The sequence below is a fragment of the Thalassophryne amazonica genome, chromosome 15 (genome assembly GCF_902500255.1).
Source record: "Thalassophryne amazonica chromosome 15, fThaAma1.1, whole genome shotgun sequence".
Lineage (NCBI taxonomy): Eukaryota > Metazoa > Chordata > Actinopteri > Batrachoidiformes > Batrachoididae > Thalassophryne > Thalassophryne amazonica.
This window is the reverse complement of record NC_047117.1, coordinates 94207000-94229192: the sequence shown is the minus strand read 5'-3', so window position 1 is coordinate 94229192 and position 22193 is coordinate 94207000. Positions and strand designations below refer to the sequence as shown.

The following is a 22193-nucleotide window of genomic DNA, read 5'->3' as shown; positions in this document are numbered from 1 at the left end:
TGGGTGCGAACGCGCCCTCCTTTAATTGTCCTTTGTTCCTCGCCAGCAGTACCAGGTCCGACACGCGGAGGCAGTGGCCACCTGGGAGTTCGGGACTTGGCGGCTCCAGTATTCCCGGGGTCTGGTGGCGGAGGAAACCGTGTGGTTCCGGTTCTACTTTGGAGAGGCGTCTCCTATCTTCGAGCCTGCCCACACGACACCTGTGTGAATTTGACTTTGTCCATTATTGTAATCTGTTGTTCTTGTTGTGCATATTCACAACAGTAAAGTGTGTTATTTGACCTATTCCATTGTCCGTTCATTTGCGCCCCCTGTTGTGGGTCCGTGTACTTACACTTTCCCAACAGGATATCTCGGCCAACGTCATGGATCCCGAGGGGCGTCAACCGGCTGTTGAACGGCCAGTGGAAGAACAGGGCGCACAGGCGTCCGCAGGAGGAATGGTCGGTGAGTTGCAGCGGATCCTCACCGCTTTCACGGCTCGGTTGGATTTAATGACCGAGCAGAACGTCCTCCTTAACGGCAGGGTGGAGGCTCTCGCTGCACAGGTGGAAGCACGCCCTCAGGGCGCTGCTGCGGCTCTCCCTCCTGTCGACCCTGTGCGTAACAGTGACGTTCCACAGGTCGTTCAACGCCCCCTCCCACCTTCCCCGGAAGCGTACATAAGCCCTCCAGAGCCGTACGGAGGTTGTGTGGAGACGTGCGCGGACTTCCTTATGCAGTGTTCGCTCGTCTTCGCACAACGTCCTGTTATGTACGCGACTGATGCTAGCAAGATAGCTTATGTAATAAACCTGCTTCGCGGTGAGGCACGCGCTTGGGCTACAGTGCTCTGGGAGCAGAATTCACGGCTCCTTCTGACATATGATGGGTTTGTGAGGGAGTTCAGAACAGTGTTCGATCACCCAAATAGAGGAGAGACCGCTTCAGCCGTGCTGCTGTCAATGAGACAGGGGCGCCGGAGCGCAGCTGCCTATGCAGTCGACTTCCGCATCGCGGCTGCGAGGTCCGGCTGGAATAGCACTGCCCTCCGCGCCGCCTTTGTAAACGGACTGTCGTTGGTCCTAAAGGAGCACCTGGTGGCTAAGCACGAACCGCGAGATTTAGATGGGCTTATTGATCTAGTTATACGATTAGACAATCGATTAGAAGAACGCCGTCGGGAACGAGACAAAGGGCGTGGCCGGGCACGCGCCGTCCCTCTCCCTTCCGGTTCCGACCGCGTCCCGCCCTCCCCACGCTCCACGGCCCCTACGCTCCGTGTGGTTACAGCTCCCCCTGCTGACGAAGCTATGGACACGAGCAGGGCCACATTTACGGCGCCAGATAGACAGAGGAGGCTGGCCCGCGGAGCGTGTTTTGTTTGTGGCTCGATAGAGCACCAGGTAAGAGACACCAACGCCCGCCCCTAGAGACTGGGCTAGGGGTGGGCCGAGACATTCACGTGGGACACACCCACATTGCCACACGACTCCCAGTTACAATCCTTTATGAGGATTTAACCCTGAAGGCCCCAGCACTGGTGGACACGGGCTCTGAAGGGAATCTGTTGGACAGCAGATGGGCCCGGGAGATAGGGCTCCCTCTGGTGGCGCTTACCTCGCCTGTGCAGGTGCGGGCACTAGATGGCTCCCTACTCCCTCCAGTCACACATAAGACACCACCTGTAACTCTGGTGGTGTCAGGAAATCACCGGGAGGAGATCGAGTTTTTTGTGACTCCTGCTACCTCCCGTGTGATTTTAGGGTTCCCCTGGATGTTAAAACACAATCCCCGGATCGATTGGCCGTCCGGGGTAGTGGTTCAGTGGAGCGAGACCTGCCATCGGGTATGTTTAGGTTCCTCAGTTCCTCCCGGTTCCCAGGCTAAGGAGGAGGTCAGAGTCCTGCCCAATCTAGGGATGGTGCCGGTGGAGTACCATGACCTTGTGGATGTGTTCAGTAAGGATCTGGCGCTCACCCTTCCCCCCCACAGTCCGTATGATTGTGCCATTGATTTGGTTCCAGGCGTTGAGTTCCCGTCCAGCAGGCTGTACAACCTCTCACGACCTGAGCGCGAATCAATGGAGACCTACATCCGGGACTCTTTAGCTGCCGGGTTGATCCGGAATTCCACTTCCCCGATGGGTGCAGGTTTCTTTTTTGTGGGAAAAAAGGATGGCGGACTACGTCCATGCATTGATTACCGGGGGCTGAACGAAATCACGATTCGTAACCGATACCCATTGCCCTTGTTGGATTCAGTGTTCACGCCCCTGCATGGAGCCCAAATATCCACGAAGCTAGACCTTAGAAATGCGTACTACGTTCGGATCCGGAAGGGAGACGAGTGGAAGACGGCATTTAACACCCCGTTAGGTCACTTTGAGTACCTGGTCATGCCGTTCGGCCTCACAAACGCCCCCGCGACGTTCCAAGCATTGGTTAATGATGTCTTGCGGGATTTCCTGCACCGATTCGTCTTCGTATATCTAGATGATATACTCATCTTTTCTCCGGATCCTGAGACTCATGTCCGGCATGTACGTCAGGTCCTGCAGCGGTTGTTGGAGAACCGGCTGTTTGTGAAGGGCGAGAAGTGTGAGTTCCACCGCACATCTTTGTCCTTCCTGGGGTTTATCATCTCCCCCAACTCCGTCGCTCCTGATCCGGCCAAGGTTGCGGCGGTGAAAGACTGGCCCCAACCCACTAGCCGTAGGAAGCTGCAACACTTCCTCGGCTTTGCAAATTTCTACAGGAGGTTCATTAAGGGCTACAGTCAGGTAGTTAGCCCCCTGACAGCCCTGACCTCACCAAAAGTCCCCTTCACCTGGTCGGATCGTTGCGATGCCGCGTTCAAGGAGTTGAAACGGCGCTTCTCGTCTGCACCCGTTCTGGTGCAGCCCGATCCTAGTCGCCAGTTAGTGGTTGAAGTGGACGCCTCGGACTCAGGGATAGGAGCTGTGCTTTCCCAGAGCGGGAAGACCGATAAGGTCCTTCACCCGTGTGCCTATTTTTCCCGCAGGTTGACCCCGGCTGAACGGAACTATGACGTCGGCAATCGAGAACTCCTTGCGGTGAAAGAGGCCCTTGAAGAGTGGAGACACCTGTTGGAGGGAACGTCCGTGCCATTCACGGTTTTCACTGACCACCGGAACCTGGAGTATATCAAGACCGCCAAGCGGCTGAACCGCAGGCAAGCCCGCTGGTCAGTGTTCTTCGGCCATTTTGACTTCCGGATCACCTACCGTCCCGGGACCAAGAACCAGAAATCGGATGCCTTGTCCCGGGTACATGAAGATGAAGTCAAAACGGAGTTGTCGGATCCACCGGAACCCATCATCCCGGAGTCCACTATCGTGGCCACCCTCACCTGGTACGTAGAGAGAACCGTCCGGGAGGCCCTGGCACGAAGCCCGGACCCCGGAACTGGGCCGAAGAACAGACTCTACGTCCCACCAGAAGCTAGGGCTGCAGTCTTGGACTTCTGTCACGGCTCTAAGCTCTCCTGTCATCCAGGGGTGCGAAGAACCGTGGCAGTTGTCCGGCAGCGCTTCTGGTGGGCGTCCCTAGAGGCCGACGTGCGGGACTATATCCAGGCCTGCACCACCTGCGCCAGGGGCAAGGCTGACCATCGCAGGGCTTCGGGACTGCTCCAGCAGCTGCCCGTGCCCCATCGCCCCTGGTCCCACATCGGCCTGGATTTTGTCACGGGCCTCCCGCCGTCCCAGGGCAACACCACCATCCTCACAATAGTGGACCGATTCTCCAAGGCGGCCCACTTCGTGGCCCTCCCGAAGCTCCCGACAGCCCAGGAGACAGCGGACCTCCTGGTTCACCACGTCGTCCGGCTGCATGGGATCCCAACAGACATCGTCTCCGATCGCGGTCCCCAGTTCTCCTCGCACGTCTGGAGGAGCTTCTGCCGGGAACTGGGGGCCACGGTGAGTCTCTCATCGGGGTATCATCCCCAGACCAACAGGCAAGCAGAACGGGCCAATCAGGAGATGGAACAGGCCCTGCATTGCGTGACAGCCGCACACCCGGCGGCCTGGAGTACCCATCTGGCCTGGATCGAGTATGCCCATAACAGCCAGGTGTCTTCAGCCACCGGCCTCTCCCCTTTCGAGGTATGTCTGGGGTACCAACCTCCTTTGTTTCCGGTGGTTGAGGGAGAGGTCGGTGTGCCCTCGGTCCAGGCCCACCTACGGAAGTGCCGTCGGGTGTGGCGTGCCGCCCGTTCTGCCTTGCTGAGGGCCCGGATGAGGACAAAGGCCCATGCAGACCGTCGGCGGACCCCGGCCCCTACGTACCGGCCAGGGCAGGCAGTGTGGTTGTCTACCAAGGACATACCTCTTCAAGTGGACTCCCCTAAGCTGCAGGACCGGTATATCGGTCCGTTCAAAATCATCAAGGTCATCAGTCCAGCCGCAGTGAGGCTTCAGCTTCCGGCCTCACTGTGGATCCATCCCGTTTTCCACGTGTCCCGGATCAAGCCCCATCACACCTCACCCCTCTGTACTCCCGGTCCGGCACCACCTCCTGCCCGGATCATCGATGGCGAGCCGGCTTGGACTGTGCGCCGGCTCTTAGATGTCCGTAGGATGGGCCGGGGCTTCCAGTATTTGGTGGACTGGGAGGGGTACGGACCTGAAGAACGCTCCTGGGTGAAGAGGAGCTTCATCCTGGACCCGGCCCTCCTGGCCGATTTCTACCGCCGCCACCCGGACAAGCCTGGTCGGGAGCCAGGAGGCGCCCGTTGAGGGGGGGGGTCCTGTTGTGTGGGCCGCCAGAAGAGGAGGTACTGTTGGCCCACCACCAGAGGGCGCCCTGTCTGGAGTGCGGGCTCCAGGCACCAGAGGGCGCAGCCGCCTCACAGGAGCAGCCAGGGTGACAGCTGTCACGCATCACCTGCAACAGCTGTTACCAATCATCTGATCGGCAGGAGTATATCAGCAGGACGACGTCTCCACCTCTTTGCCGAGATATCGTTTCTACCGAGAAGGTAACGTGCTCAGCTGACTGTTTAACAGTCATCTTTGTGACTTTTGTGCATTGCTCTGAGAGTATTTTCCAACGAGAGGTGGTGTTGTGTGGGCCGCTGAAGAGGAGGTACTGCTGGCCCACCACCACCAGAGGGCGCCCTGTCTGGAGTGCGGGCTCCAGGCACCAGAGGGCGCTGCCGCCTCACAGGAGCAGCCAGGGTGACAGCTGTCACCCATCACCTGAGACGAGACAGCTGATATCAATCAACAGGGAGGTATATCAGCAGGACGGCATCTCCACCTCATTGCCGAGATATCGTTTCTACCGAGAAGGTAACGTGCTCAGCTGACTGTTTAACAGTCATCTTTGTGACTTTTGTGCATTGCTCTGAGAGTATTTTCCAACGAGAGGTGGTGTTGTGTGGGCCGCTGAAGAGGAGGTACTGTTGGCCCACCACCAGAGGGCGCTCTGTCTGGAGTGCGGGCTCCAGGCACCAGAGGGCGCAGCCGCCTCACAGGAGCAGCCAGGGTGACAGCTGTCACGCATCACCTGCAACAGCTGTTACCAATCATCTGATCGGCAGGAGTATATCAGCAGGACGACGTCTCCACCTCTTTGCCGAGATATCGTTTCTACCGAGAAGGTAACGTGCTCAGCTGACTGTTTAACAGTCATCTTTGTGACTTTTGTGCATTGCTCTGAGAGTATTTTCCAACGAGAGGTGGTGTTGTGTGGGCCGCTGAAGAGGAGGTACTGCTGGCCCACCACCACCAGAGGGCGCCCTGTCTGGAGTGCGGGCTCCAGGCACCAGAGGGCGCTGCCGCCTCACAGGAGCAGCCAGGGTGACAGCTGTCACCCATCACCTGAGACGAGACAGCTGATATCAATCAACAGGGAGGTATATCAGCAGGACGGCATCTCCACCTCATTGCCGAGATATCGCTCTACCAAGGAGGTAACGTATCCAGCCAAACGGATCATCTTTTGACCATTTAATACTTTTTGCCTTTACACAGAAAGAGAAAAGACAGCAGGAGACTGTATTTTGGATAAGTACTCACATTCCTGCACTCACTTGTATTTTCCTGATAAGAGGTGGAGGTGGTGTTTCCACCCTGTGTGTTGCTGGGTGCAGCCGCACCCACACCTGACTGTATCTGTTCCTTGCCAGCAGTACCGGATCCGACGAGCGGAGGCAGTGGCCACCTGGGGTTCGGGACTTGGCGGCTCCAGTATCCCCAGGGTTCGGTGGCAGAGGAAATCGGGTGGTTCCGGTTCGACTCGGACAGACGTCTCCTATCGTCGAGCCTGCCCACACGACACCTTTGGAATTCGGTTACTGCTGTATTTGTAAATCTGTTGTGTTTGTTGTGTGAGTTCACAACATTAAAACTTTGTGATTTGACTTTCTCCACTGTCCGTTCATTTGCGCCCCCTGTTGTGGGTCCGTGTTCCTACACTTTCCCAACAGGATATTTCGGCCAACGTCATGGATCCCGAGGGGCGTCAACCGGCTGTTGAACGGCCAATGGAAGAACAGGACGCGCAGGCGTCCGCAGGAGGGGTAATCGGTGAGTTGCAGCGGATCCTCACCGCTTTCACGACTCGGTTAGATTTGATGACCGAGCAGAATGTCGCCGCGCAGGTGGAAGCGCGCCCTCCGGGCGCCGCTGCGGCTCTCCCTCCCGTAGACCCTGTGCGTAACATTGACGTTCCACTGGTCGTTCAACGACCCCTCCCACCTTCCCCGGAAGCATACATAAGCCCTCCAGAGCCGTACGGAGGCTGTGTGGAGACGTGCGCGGATTTCCTTATGCAGTGTTCTCTCGTCTTCGCACAGCATCCAGTTATGTACGCGACTGATGCTAGCAAGGTAGCTTATGTAATAAACCTGCTTCGCAGCGAGGCACGCGCTTGGGCTACAGCGCTCTGGGAGCAAAAGTCACGGCTCCTTCAGACATATGATGGGTTTCTGAGGGAGCTCAGAACCGTGTTCGATCACCCCAATAGAGGAGAAACCGCTTCAACTGTGCTACTGTCGATGAGACAGGGGCGTCGGAGCGCAGCTGCCTATGCAGTCGACTTCCGCATCGCGGCTGCGAGGTCCGGCTAGAATAGCGCTGCCCTCCGCGCCGCCTTTGTAAACGGACTGTCATTGGTTCTTAAGGAGCACCTGGTGGCTAAGGACGAACCGCGGGATTTAGATGGGCTCATCGATCTTGTCATACGGTTAGACAACCGGTTAGAAGAACGTCGGCGGGAACGAGACGAAGGGCGTGGCCGGGCACGCGCCGTCCCTCTCCCTTCCGGTTCCGACCGCGCTCCGCCTTCCCCACGCTCCACGGCCCCTGCGCTCCGTGGGGCCACAGCTCCCCCTGCTGACGAAGCTATGGACACGAGTAGGGCAACATTTAGGGCACCAGACGCACAGAGGAGACGGGCCCACGGAGCTTGTTTTGTTTGTGGTGCGATACAGCACCACATGAGGGACTGCCCCGAGCGGTTCAACTCCAACGCCCCGCCCCTAGAGACTGGGCTAGGGGTGGGCCGAGACATTCACGTGGGACACACCCACATTGCCACACGACTCCCAGTCACGATCCTTTATGAGGACTCAACCCTGAAGGCCCCAGCACTGGTGGACACGGGCTCTGAGGGGAATCTGTTGGACAGCAGATGGGCCAGGGAGATAGGGCTCCCTCTGGTGGCGCTTACCTCGCCGGTACAGGTTCGGGCACTAGATGGCTCCCTACTCCCTCCGATCACGCATAAGACACCACCTGTAACTCTGGTGGTGTCAGGAAATCACCGGGAGGTGATCGAGTTTTTTGTGACTCAGGCCACCTCCCGTGTGGTTTTAGGTTTTCCCTGGATGTTGAAGCACAATCCCCGGATTGATTGGCCGTCCGGGGTAGTGGTTCAGTGGAGCGAGACCTGCCATCGGGTGTGTCTAGGTTCCTCGGTTCCTCCCGGCTCCCAAGCTAAGGAGGAGGTCAGAGTCCCGCCCAATCTGGGGACGGTGCCGGTGGAGTACCACGACCTTGTCGACGTGTTCAGCAAGGATCTGGCTCTCACTCTTCCCCCCCACCGTCCGTATGATTGTGCCATTGATTTGGTTCCGGGCAGTGAGTTCCCGTCCAGTAGGCTGTACAACCTCTCACGGCCTGAGCGCGAATCAATGGAGACCTACATCCGGGACTCGTTAGCTGCCGGGTTGATCCGGAATTCCACCTCCCCGATGGGCGCAGGTTTCTTTTTTGTGGGCAAAAAAGATGGCGGACTTCGTCCATGCATTGATTATAGGGGGTTGAACGAGATCACGGTTCGCAACCGATACCCGTTGCCCCTGTTGGATTCAGTGTTCACACCCCTGCATGGAGCCCAGATTTTCACCAAGCTCGATCTTAGAAATGCGTACCACCTGGTTCGGATCCGGAAGGGAGACGAGTGGAAGACGGCATTTAACACCCCCTTAGGTCACTTTGAGTACCTGGTCATGCCGTTCGGTCTCACAAACGCTCCAGCGACTTTCCAAGCGTTGGTTAACGATGTCTTGCGGGATTTCCTGCACCGGTTCGTCTTCGTATATCTAGACGATATACTCATCTTTTCTCCGGACCCTGAGACCCATGTCCAGCATGTACGTCAGGTCCTGCAGCGGTTGTTGGAGAACCGGCTGTTTGTGAAGGGCGAGAAGTGTGAGTTCCACCGCACGTCTTTGTCCTTCTTGGGGTTCATTATCTCCTCCAACTCCGTCGCTCCTGATCCGGCCAAGGTTGCGGCGGTGAGAGACTGGCCCCAACCCACAGGCCGTAGGAAGTTGCAACAGTTCCTAGGCTTTGCTAATTTCTACAGGAGGTTCATCAAGGGCTACAGTCAGGTAGTTAGCCCCCTGACAGCCCTGACCTCACCAAAAGTCCCCTTCACCTGGTCGGATCGTTGCGAAGCCGCGTTCAAGGAGTTGAAACGGCGCTTCTCGTCTGCACCTGTTCTGGTGCAGCCCGATCCTAGTCGCCAGTTAGTGGTTGAAGTGGACGCCTCAGACTCAGGGATAGGAGCCGTGCTGTCCCAGAGCGGGAAGACTGATAAGGTCCTTCACCCGTGTGCCTATTTTTCCCGCAGGTTGACCCCAGCCGAACGGAACTATGACGTCGGCAATCGAGAGCTCCTTGCGGTGAAAGAGGCTCTTGAGGAGTGGAGACATCTGTTGGAGGGAACGTCCGTGCCATTCACGGTTTTCACTGACCACCGGAACCTCAGGACCGCCAAGCGGCTGAATCCCAGGCAAGCCCGCTGGTCACTGTTCTTCGGCCGTTTTGACTTCCGGATCACCTACCGTCCCGGGACCAAAAATCAAAGATCGGATGCCTTGTCCCGGGTACATGAAGATGAGGTCAAAACGGAGTCGTCGGATCCCCCGGATCCCATCATCCCGGAGTCCGCTATCGTGGCCGCCCTCACCTGGGACGTGGAGAAGACCGTCCGGGAGGCCCTGACACGAGACCCGGACCCCGGAACCGGACCGAAGAACAAACTCTACGTCCCACCAGAAGCCAGGGCTGCAGTTCTGGACTTCTGTCACGGTTCTAAGCTCTCCTGTCATCCTGGGGTGCGAAGAACCGTGGCAGTCGTCCGGCAGCGCTTCTGGTGGGCGTCCCTGGAGGCCGACGTCCGGGGTTACATCCAGGCCTGTACCACCTGCGCCAGGGGCAAGGCCGACCACCGCAAGACATCGGGATTGCTACAGCCACTGCCCGTGCCTCATCGCCCCTGGTCTCACATCGGCCTGGATTTTGTCACGGGCCTCCCGCCGTCCCAGGGAAACACCGTCATCCTCACGATAGTGGACCGATTCTCCAAGGCGGCCCACTTCGTGGCCCTCCCGAAGCTACCAACGGCCCAGGAGACAGCGGACCTCCTGGTCCACCACGTCGTCCGTCTGCATGGGATACCATCAGACATCGTCTCCGATCGCGGTCCCCAGTTCTCCTCGCACGTCTGGAGGAGCTTCTGCCGGGAACTGGGGCCACGGTCAGTCTCTCAGTCCGGGTATCACCCCCAGACCAACGGGCAAGCAGAACGGGCCAACCAAGAGATGGAGCAGACCCTACGTTGTGTGACAGCCGCGCACCCGACGGCCTGGAGTACCCACCTGGCCTGGATCGAGTACGCCCACAACAGTCAAGTATCATCAGCCACCGGCCTCTCCCCTTTTGAGGTGTGTTTGGGGTATCAGCCCCCGTTGTTTCCGGTGGTCGAGGGAGAGGTCGGTGTGCCCTCGGTCCAGGCCCACCTGCGGAACTGCCGTCGGGTGTGGCGTGCCGCCCGTTCTGCTTTGTTGAAGGCCCGGACGAGGGCGAAGAACCATGCAGACCGGCGGCGGACCCCGGCTCCTACGTATCGTCCTGGGCAGGAAGTGTGGTTGTCCACCAAGGACATTCCCCTACAAGTGGACTCCCCAAAACTACAGGAACGATACATTGGTCCGTTCAAAATTCTCAAGGTCATCAATCCCGCCGCAGTGAGGCTTCAGCTTCCGGCCTCACTGCGGATTCATTCAGTGTTCCATGTTTCCAGAATCAAACCTCATCACACCACACCCCTCTGCACTCCGGGTCCGGCACCACCTCCTGCCCGGATCATCGACGGCGAGCCGACTTGGACTGTACGCCGGCTCCTGGACGTCCGACGGATGGGCCGGGGTTTGCAGTATCTGGTGGACTGGGAAGGGTACGGCCCCGAAGAGCGCTCCTGGGTGTTGCATCACCTGCAACAGCTGTTACCAATCATCTGATCGGCAGGAGTATATCAGCAGGACGACGTCTCCACCTCTTTGCCGAGATATCGTTTCTACCGAGAAGGTAACGTGCTCAGCTGACTGTTTAACAGTCATCTTTGTGACTTTTGTGCATTGCTCTGAGAGTATTTTCCAACGAGAGGTGGTGTTGTGTGGGCCGCTGAAGAGGAGGTACTGCTGGCCCACCACCACCAGAGGGCGCCCTGTCTGGAGTGCGGGCTCCATGCACCAGAGGGCGCTGCCGCCTCACAGGAGCAGCCAGGGTGACAGCTGTCACCCATCACCTGAGACGAGACAGCTGATAGGGCTAGTGGCAGGCGATCACCTTAGTATTTCTTCTGTTTTTCTTGTTGCTTAATGCTGACAAATTACACTGTATTCGTCTTTCTGATGCTTGATTCCGCTTTTTTTTTTCTTTCTCTCTGTTTGAGGTGCGGCTCCATCTAGAGATGGGTTTGGTATCTGTTCCAGAAACCGCCCTGTGGACCAGCAACATTTCCTGTATGTTCGTTCTGTGAATTGTTCTGTAATTTATGTATGTATCATGACCCAAGTAGAGGGTCACCACTTTGAGTCTTGTCTGCTTGAGGTTTCTTCCTCAGAGGGAGTTTTTCCTTACCACTGCTGCTCTGGGGGTTAGTAAGGTTAGACCTTACTTGTGTGAAGCGCCTTGAGGCAACTCTGTTGTTATTTGGTGCTATATAAATGAAATAAATTGAAATTAATTGAAATTGAATCAGTTCTTGTCTATCATGATATGAATCCTCTGTAAAAATGTCATTACGATATATGAAAAATTATGGGTTGCAGGCTGTTCACAAACAAACAGGGGTGAAAGCATAACTTCGTTGGCCAAAGTAATTAACAACACACACACAAGTCCTACTTTGACATCTGACTCACAGTTTGGTCTATAAATATTTAGATGATGTGGTGTTAGCAGCATTTAGAATCAGCGAACACACAGGAGACTTCAAGCAAATCTAAACACATATACTCAACAAAAATATAAACGTAACACTTTTGGTTTTGCTCCCATTTTGTATGAGATGAACTCAAAGATCTAAAACTTTTTCCACATACACAATATCACCATTTCCCTCAAATATTGTTCACAAACCAGTCTAAATCTGTGATAGTGAGCACTTCTCCTTTGCTGAGATAATCCATCCCACCTCACAGGTGTGCCATATCAAGATGCTGATTAGACACCATGATTAGTGCACAGGTGTGCCTTAGACTGTCCACAATAAAAGGCCACTCTGAAAGGTGCAGTTTTATCACACAGCACAATGCCACAGATGTCGCAAGATTTGAGGGAGCGTGCAATTGGCATGCTGACAGCAGGAATGTCAACCAGAGCTGTTGCTCGTGTATTGAATGTTCATTTCTTGCTTGCTCACAGGGGGTCGTTTTGACCGTTGGGGTTTTTACGTAATTATTGTATGGCCTTGCCTTACAATATAAAGCGCCTTGGGGCAACTGTTTGTTGTGATTTGGCGCTATATAAATAAAATTGATTGAAATTGATTGATTGATTTCTCTACCATAAGCCGTCTCCAAAGGCGTTTCAGAGAATGTGGCAGTACATCCAACCAGCCTCACAACCGCAGACCATGTGTAACCACACCAGTCCAGGACCTCCACATCCAGCATGTTCACCTCCAAGATCGTCTGAGACCAGCCAGTCGGACAGCTGCTGAAACAATCGGTTTGCATAACCAAAGAATTTCTGCACAAACTGTCAGAAACCGTCTCAGGGAAGCTCATCTGCATGCTCGTCGTCCTCATCGGGGTCTCGACCTGACTCCAGTTCGTCGTCGTAACCAACTTAAGTGGGCAAATGCTCACATTCGCTGGCGTTTGGCACGTTGGAGAGGTGTTCTCTTCACGGATGAATCCCGGTTCACACTGTTCAGGGCAGATGGCAGACAGCGTGTGTGGCGTCGTGTGGGTGAGCGGTTTTCTGATGTCAATGTTGTGGATCGAGTGGCCCATGGTGGCGGTGGGGTTATGGTATGGGCAGGCGTCTGTTATGGACGAAGAACACAGGTGCATTTTATTGATGGCATTTTGAATGCACAGAGATACCGTGACGAGATCCTGAGGCCAATTGTTGTGCCATACATCCAAGAACATCACCTCATGTTGCAGCAGGATAATGCACGGCCCCATGTTGGAAGGATCTGTACACAATTCTTGGAAGCTGAAAATGTCCCAGTTCTTGCATGGCCGGCATACTCACCGGACATGTCACCCATTGAGCATGTTTGGGATGCTCTGGACCGGCGTATACGACAGCGTGTACCAGTTCCTGCCAATATCCAGCAACTTCGCACAGCCATTGAAGAGGAGTGGACCAACATTCCACAGGCCACAATTGACAACTTGATTAACTCTATGCGAAGGAGATGTGTTGCACTGCATGAGGCAAATGGCGGTCACACCAGATACTGACTGGTATCCCCCCCCCAATAAAACAAAACTGCACCTTTCAGAGTGGCCTTTTATTGTGGGCAGTCTAAGACACACCTGTGCACTAATCATGGTGTCTAATCAGCATCTTGATATGGCACACCTGTGAGGTGGGATGGATTATCTCAGCAAAGGAGAAGTGCTCACTATCACAGATTTAGACTGGTTTGTGAACAATATTTGAGGGAAATGGTGATATTGTGTATGTGGAAAAAGTTTTAGATCTTTGAGTTCATCTCATACAAAATGGGAGCAAAACCAAACGTGTTGCATTTATATTTTTGTTGAGTGTATATACGTAATACTTGTTCAGGTGGTGGGCATTTTATTTTTTTAGGTCTGAATACAATCACCATTTCTGGAAGCAATTCCATTTTCAGAACGAGGGTCCAAACCTGTATCAGCTGCCTAGCAACTTGAAATTTTTTATGTTTGATGGGTTAGGATTAGAATTTGTAAAATACAGAAAATGTTGGGAAACTGGACCAACATTTCTGCTTCCAGACCATGACACTGTGCACTTCTGGAAGTCTTGTGCAGTCACACAATTTCTACTGTCCAGGTCCCATTTAGCAATACGTAAAGGTCCTGTCACACCTTGATGATTTAGCCTGCGTATGTCGGCTATATTAAAAACTCTGGCGCACGCTGGCGTACGTCTAATAAATAATGCAGCTGTCACACCTTGATGATTATCCAGCATCTGACGACAGCCACGTTTCCACTCAGTGGTTCTGGTCAGTACTGCACGGTGTGGTGCACGTCAGAAACAGAGTAATTTAACATTATTTTATTTTTTATTTTCATTTTTCATCTTGGTGGACCATTTTCATTGTGGACAGAATGCTGATGAGTGGATTGGCTGTGAGAAATGCTGCCGTGAATGAATGGAGTGCTGTGACTCTTAACTTTTATAGCGTCTGGTGCTTCCTGATCAGCGGAGCTGAAAGCGCCGAGTGGCTGCTTTCAGCTCCGCTGATCAGACTTGATCATCCTCTGATCAGGTCATCACAGACCTGAATAATGAAATGCTATGATGATTTATACTTTTAAAGCGCCAGTTGACTGCGATCAGGTGTGATCTGAATGAAGTGCTGTGTGATCTGTCGGTTTGGTGATCACCGACAGCGATGGCGCTTTAAATGTTTAAAAAGCGCATTAATCAGGTGTGATCACCCTGATCGATTGATCAAGCCATGTGATGATCACACCACAGCGACGGCGCTTTAAAAGTTTAAATCATCACAGCACTTCTGTGAGCGCAGCACCGGCATGAGAAACGCACCTGGAGCAGGAAAAACCACAGAGGGACTTGCTTTAAAACGCTAAGTTTCCAGCCACAAATTAAAGAATTTTCTGAGGTCATTTTAAAAAAAAAAAATCAAGAGATTTCTGTGGATTCATGTCCATCTGTGATGGTGAATTGTACTGAAATTAACAGGTCAGATTTACTCCGTGTAAATGAAACAGTCTGTCTGCATGAGGACCACAGCTTTCAGCCAATCACTGGCCACCATTAATGGACCGATTTAGACTCATGAGTAAATTACAAGAAACATCTGCCAACAATCACATAACTTACCTACAACTTATGTCCAGCATGTGCAGGACATATGAGTCACACGCTGGCACTAACTGAAAATTTTCAGCATGCCCAAATTTTTTTGAAGAGCTCAGCTTATTAGGACGAACATCAGCGAGCTTCAGTGTGTTTCAACGTGCTCTTAACTTATAAAAAACTTACCATTAACTTATTGGACTTATGCCAGCTTGTTTAATACGGTTGGCATGCGGTGGCTAAATCATCAATGTATGACAGGACCTTTAGATTTGCAAAATGCACTGAACATATTCAATACACAGTTCTAATTTATGTTAACAAACATAACAGCATGCACTGAGGTTATCCATTTGACCAAATCATTTTATAACTAGCTCTTCATGGTCAATGTACATTACACAACAAAGCTTTGTTGGAGCAATCCAGCTTGAAGCATTAAAAAATGAAAAAGTAAATAAATGGAAAATATGATTTTTTTTTCAAATCATTATGTATTTTATCATTATTAATGTACCACAGCAAACATTTAACTGTAGAAGAGATATCACTTATAAACAGGGTTGGGTAGGATTACTTTGAAATGTAATCCAAAAGTAATCAGATTACAAGTAATCCAAATGTATGTACATACATCCATGTAATCCATATGTATTCTTTCAAAGTAATCCTACCCAACCTTGCTTATAAATCATATTCATCTGATGAATGCTAAGTCAGCATGTTAGTCTTCTTCTTGTAAGTAATGGTGGTTGTCAAACCTGTTGGTGCATTACCGCTACCAAGTGGACAGGTGTGTACCAGCAGACTGACAATGACAAAGCAACAAAGGCTAAAAATACTGTATAAAATGATATTTTTGCATGTAAAGAACCTGCAGTGAAAATGTTTTACATTGGGTAGCGTTTATAAAATAGGTAGCTGACATTATGCAAAGTTTCTATAATGAGTTTGAATGACCTGTGAGTGCAGAATGTTTTTAGAACATCAGACCTCAACAGTTTCTAGAAGAAAAATTCAACACTTTAACTGTTAATGACGTAATTTTTTTAAGTTAATTTACTCTCTTAATGTATTTATAAATTGTTTAGGTTCTTGTTATCATAAACACACAATTATCATCAACATCAGTATTATTTTTAGATTTTATTATTACTTCTATTTTGTCATTTGATTTTTAAATGGACCACATGTTGTATGGCTGGGGGGCCTGGCTGCCTTTTTGTTTCTGTCTTTTGTTTTTCCTTCCAGGTGGCTTGCATTTGGAACTGAGTGGCTGTGTTGCTGAGTTTATCAGGACCTCACCCTGATCACCTGAGGCTGATCACCTGCGGCTCATCAGGACTCACAGCTGTGGTGCATCTGCATGGATTGGAACATGGTGGCATCTAAGACTGGAGTGCACAGTGTGTATTTGCCAGAGACACGACCTTGTGACCAGACGGGTGAGATCGTCGTCTCGGGAGCCATCTCATCATCAGTGGATGCAGAGAACGTCCAGGTTTGATGCACGGTCTGTGAAAGAGGAGGGGGTGAGGTCTCACGCTCGTCAGCACACTTCCTGAGGTACGTTAGATTTTGTGACTAACATTTATACAGTCAGTAAATGTGGTGTCCCTCACACCTTTTTATATTGAGCTGTATGTTAGTCATGTATCAACTTCCCCTGCAGTGGAGTTTTGTGAACTGGATGTTCCATGCCTGCAGGTTGGGAAGTTGATTAGTAATCAAGCGAGGAAGTGTTTGCTGTTTGTACACCTTAAGTGTTCTCTCTGTGTGTAGAGTGTGGACTCACATAATGGTTCCTTCTTTCACAGACTCAGTTTGTTGCGGCCACCTGGGGGGTGTCGGCGGGGTCCTTGGGTCCGAACGGCTTCTGGCTCCGGACCGTTAGCGCTGCTGGGAGCGCACCACGCCAGACCGCACTTTGTTCTTTATGTATCACTGTTATGTATTAAATTCAGTTAGCCTTTGTACCGTGCTCTGCTTATTTCATACTGGGTCCTTCAAACGCTGGTCGGTTCTCCGAGCTGCGTCCGACACATAACACCACAATGGAAATAAGCGTCCTCACTTTCTTGTGCCATCCATGTATTTTTTTACATTTTTACAATTACATTATGTACTTACACACACACACAAGCACACCCCTGATTTACTGCCCCTGCTGGATTGGCATGCGAGTCCAGAATGTAAATATCAACGTCCATTGTTCAGTGTTGTTAGCTAATATCCATGATTTCTTCAAAAATATTAGTTCTATAAAAATTCCATTTTGGCAGCGTTTACCCAAAATACATAAACATACCAAAAAGCAAATGTCAGCTCTCCGCAGTTTGCCCATGTTCAAAATTGCATGCATGCACTTATTTTTACACACACACAGAAATGGTGCTGAAAGACATCAAACACACTATCCTTCTCACTCATGGAAACAGAAACCTGACACTTAACTAAACTGACTGAACCAATCGAACTACAAAAAGACAATAATCAACAACACTAACAACACTGTTAAACTAACATGGACCACAATAACATTTAAAACCCCCAAAACCCTGAACTCCCTTGGTACATTGCAGTACAATATCCATTGTTCACTGCTGTTAGCTGATATTGCTAATTTCTCCAAAAATATTTGTCCTATTAACTTTTTGCAGCGTTCATCCTTGACCCAAAGTACATAAGCATACCAAACGGCAAATGTCAGCTCTCCCTGGTTTCCCCATGACTGAACACACACGAACACACACACACACACACACACACACACACACACACACACACACACACACACACACACACACACACACACACACACACACACACACACACACACACACACACACAGGCCATCTGGCTGTTATAATATAGCTTGCCACCACCCAGGGTTATTTTATTTTGTTATTTGGTTATTTTATATTGTCTTGTTTGGCATAAAAGTGTGCAACATGTCTTCAGATGATCCAAAACACAGCTGCTAGAGCCCTGACTGGAATTAGGAACTTTGACCATATCACACCTTCCCTATCTGCCTGTGAGTGTCTGAGCAGGTTTTGAGGTTCTGCTGCCAACCTAGAAAAATACTGAAAGGATGTCCTTCCTGTTATCTTTTGGAACTTATTAAGCCTTATGTTCCATTAAACGCTTTGCACTCACAGGATGTTCATAAACAAGTTAAGAAGCCTGCAGGATGTAGAGCCTTTTCTTATCGCGCTCCAATTTTCTGAAACAATTTGTTACTGGAGGACAGAAGGTCAACCCCTGCTGAATCTTTGAACATCAATCTTAAAACACACTTTTTTAGTGTAGTTTATAATTAACTTTTATTTTAGCTCATTTTATTTGAATATTTTATGTTTATATTGCCTGTATACTTGGTCAGCACTGTTGCCTCACAATGAGAAGGTCCTGGATTCACTTCCCATCTGGTCCTTTCTGTGTGCAGTTTGCATGTACTCCCCGTGTTGTTGTGGGTTCCCTCCGGGTGCTTCGGCTTCCTCCCACTTCCAAAGACATGCATGTTTGAGTAAACTGGAAACTTTAAATTGGCAGCAGGTCTGCCACAGAGTGTGAACGTGTTTGTTTGTTTGTCTATATGTGACCCTTTGACAGACTGGCGTCCTCTCAGAGTGACCCCGCCTCTGCTGGGCTAGACTCCAGCCCCCTGCGATCCTGAACTGAAGTGGGTATAAAAAAGAATGAATGAATGTTTGTTTCATGTCAGATTGATATTGTAATGCACTTTGAAATACACTTATCCTGAAAGTGTCATCGAAAAAATAATTATTACAGGTTCTTTAGCTATATGGAGGACGAAGAAATTGAGATTATACATGTACGCATTTTATTAGAAATAAGTTCTTTGGGCTTGTTGCTATTTGTTTGGGTTCGCCACAGCAGATCCGATATGGATCAGATTGATTTGGCACAAGTTTTTCACCGGATGCCCTTCCTGACTTAACTCCACATCGCAAACAAGTGCACTATCCACTTATAAATTAGTTATTATTATTATTATTGTGTATTAATACAGTATGTACACCTGACAATACAATCAGCCACAAACCAATAGATAAGGTCCACTCGTGGTAAAAACAAACAACGCCAGAATCTTTATTACAAACATAAATTAAAATTCTGCTAAACAAACGTTGATAAATACCGTCCAGCGCGACTTGAACGGACTTTATTTTTGACACAGCTGAGTTCTGAATTGAAACAGAAACCTGCTTATGATCCCGAACCGAATTAGAAACAACTTCATCTTTGCAGAAAACAACTTGTAGGACACTGAAAATACGTCATAACAGTCTGTTAAATATCAGCTAAATGTAAGATCCACGCGCCAGCCGACAGCAGCTCTAAGGTTTATCATTAAATCCGGTTACAGGGCGGTTTAAAAACGCTTTTTGGTCGTTTTTGTGACGAACTTTAAGCCGTAAACACATCGGGCCCGCCGCTAACGTTAGCTTAGCTGTCGGCGCTAGCATCCTCAGCCTGTTCGGGTTTTTCCTCACAAACAGCATGAAGTGACACTTTGTGCCACAGTAACAACACTTTATTAACTTATAACCGAGCCCGAGGTGCGTTATGTCGGCGTTTATCCAGCGGCTAGTTAGCTGGTTAGCTCTTACCTTCTCCACTGCAGACTCTGTGGGGGTGACGGCGGCAGCAGCGTTCAAAAACAGCCCCATTTTTTTTAAACAACACCTGTTGTTACCGGAAGATATTCTGATCGTCCATTTCAATGAACACCGACAAACGCACAGACCGCAGCAACTGGTGGACGTCGGTGCCGCTGACGGTCGGTAACACCGGACCTCCTCTGCGTGGGCGTGGCCTCAGCCATGTGCAATAAACATGTCAATCACAACTGGTGCCCCGCCCCCTGCTTATTATAATATAATAGCCCTGTAGTAAATAGTAGCTACATGAACAAGGTCTCTTCAACTTTTTAAAATGTTTCTCCAAATAAAAATCATGCATTTTCTTTAGCTGAATCAAATCACAACTGATGTACAAAATTTGTCTTGCAATTAGGAGATTTCTTAACGATTAAATAGCTAGTAAGTGTTAACACCTATGACCTCACAGAGCTACTGAGATCAAGTCAGGTCAGGTCTAGGAGCATGTTCATGCCAGGAAACGCCAAATCCATCACACCATGGAAGCATTCCGGACCCTGGCTGGCAACCACCCAGGCAGACAAACGGTCCATTCCCATTTCCTGAAGGTAGCTGCCTATCTGCTACAGTGAAGTGAAATGTGACTGTGTTCTTGAACTTTTTCAGTAGCTGAGGTCCTCAAAGTCTCAACAGCTGCACACCCAAGAACATGCAGTATCTGCTGCCACCAGGGAGTGACTGAAAGCCAGCATCTTAGTCTTAATCCAGGACAGTCACAAACCCAACTCCTCTCTCAGCTTCACAGGTCCTGCAATTAGGGCATCCTTTGATTCCACAAAAATCACACCCAGACAGATCAGCAAATCTTTCCCCACTAACAAAAGGACCTAAACAGCTGTTCACCACAGCCCAACTCAACACCCAGGTCCATGCAAATACTGAGCAGAGCAGGAGCCAGAACACATTCACAAGGAACACCAGAATTCACTGGGAAGAAGTCACAGACTTACTCTCCAAAAGAACATAGCTGTGTCCTTGGCCAGGTGGATCATGACTGTGTCCTTGGCCAGGTGGAACGTGGCTGTGTCCTTCGTCAGGTGGACCGTGACTGTGTCCTTGGCCAGGTGGAACGTGGCTGTGTCCTTGACCAAGTGGAACGTGGCTGTGGCCTTGGCCAGGTGGAACGTGGCTGTGTACTTGACCAAGTAGAACGTGGCTGTGGCCTTGGCCAACTGGAACGTGGCTGTGGCCTTGACCAAGAAGAACGTGGCTGTGGCCTTGGCCAAGTGGAACGTGGCTGTGGCCTTGGCCAGGTGGATCATGGCTGGGTACTTGGCCAGGTGGAACGTGGCTGTGTACTTGGCCAGGTGGAACGTGGCTGTGTACTTGGCCAGGTGGATTGTGGCTGTGTAGTTGGCCAGGTGGAACATGGCTGTGTACTTGGCCAGGTGGAACATGGCTGTGTCCTTGACCAAGTGGAACATGGCTGTGGCCTTGGCCAAGTGGAACATGGCTGTGTACTGGTGGAACATGGCTGTGTACTTGGCCAGGTGGATCATGGCTGGGTACTTGGCCAGGTGGATCATGGCTGTGCCCTTGACCAAGTGGGACATGGCTGTGGCCTTGGCCAGGTGGATCATGGCTGAGGCCTTGGCCAAGTAGAACATGGCTGTGGCCTTGGCCAGGTGGATCATGGCTGAGGCCTTGGCCAAGTAGAACATGGCTGTGGCCTTGGCCAGGTGGAACGTGGCTGTGGCCTTGGCCAAGTGGAACATGGCTGTGTACTTGGCCAGGTGGAACATGGCTGTGTACTGGTGGAACATGGCTGTGTACTTGGCCAGGTGGATCATGGCTGGGTACTTGGCCAGGTGGATCATGGCTGTGCCCTTGACCAAGTGGGACATGGCTGTGGCCTTGGCCAGGTGGATCATGGCTGAGGCCTTGGCCAAGTAGAACATGGCTGTGGCCTTGGCCAGGTGGATCATGGCTGAGGCCTTGGCCAAGTAGAACATGGCTGTGGCCTTGGCCAGGTGGAACGTGGCTGTGGCCTTGGCCAAGTGGAACATGGCTGTGTACTTGGCCAGGTGGATCAAGGCTGTGTCCTTGGACAGGTGGAACATGGCTGTGGCCTTGGCCAAGTGGAACATGGCTGTGTACTTGGCCAGGTGGATCATGGCTGTGTCCTTGGACAGGTGGAACATGGCTGTGGCCTTGGCCAAGTGGAACATGGCTGTGTCCTTGGCCAGGTGGAACATGGCTGTGGCCTTGGCCAAGTGGAACATGGCTGTGTACTTGGCCAGGTGGATCATGGCTGTGTCCTTGGACACGTGGAACATGGCTGTGTACTTGGCCAGGTGGAACATGGCTATGAACTGGTGGAACATGGCTGTGGCCTTGGCCAAGTGGCACATGGCTGTTTTCTTGGCCAAGTGGAACATGGCTGTGTACTTGGCCAGGTGGATCATGGCTGTGTCCTTGGACAGGTGGAACATGGCTGTGTACTTGGCCAGGTGGATCATGGCTGTGTCCTTGGCCAGGTGGAACATGGCTATGAACTGGTGGAACATGGCTGTGGCCTTGGCCAAGTGGCACATGGCTGTTTTCTTGGCCAAGTGGAACATGGCTGTGTCCTTGGCCAAGTGGAACATGGCTGTGTCCTTGGCCAAGTGAAACATGGCTGTGTCCTTTGCCAGGTGTAACGTGTTATGTCTTTCGCCAGGTGGAACAAGGGGGAGACCTTGGTCTTCTCAGGGTACTGGGGTCCTCAACAG

At 51.3% G+C, this 22193-nt stretch overlaps 1 protein-coding gene and 1 long non-coding RNA gene across 2 annotated transcripts in view; both read right to left on the bottom strand.

Moving 5' to 3' along the window:
- Positions 1-19690, bottom strand: part of wbp1lb (WW domain binding protein 1-like b) — a 59504-nt gene extending 39814 nt beyond the window's left edge. The window contains 1 exon segment of the mRNA XM_034187570.1: positions 19432-19690. Coding sequence (XP_034043461.1) covers positions 19432-19491 — 60 coding nt within the window. The 5' untranslated portion in view covers positions 19492-19690.
- On the bottom strand, positions 13586-15346 carry LOC117525659. Its single transcript, XR_004565113.1, has 3 exons — positions 15054-15346; positions 14705-14711; positions 13586-13787 (listed from the first exon to the last, which is right to left on the bottom strand). It is a non-coding gene; the product is annotated as an uncharacterized LOC117525659 (long non-coding RNA).
- Positions 19691-22193: the final 2503 nt, after the last annotated feature.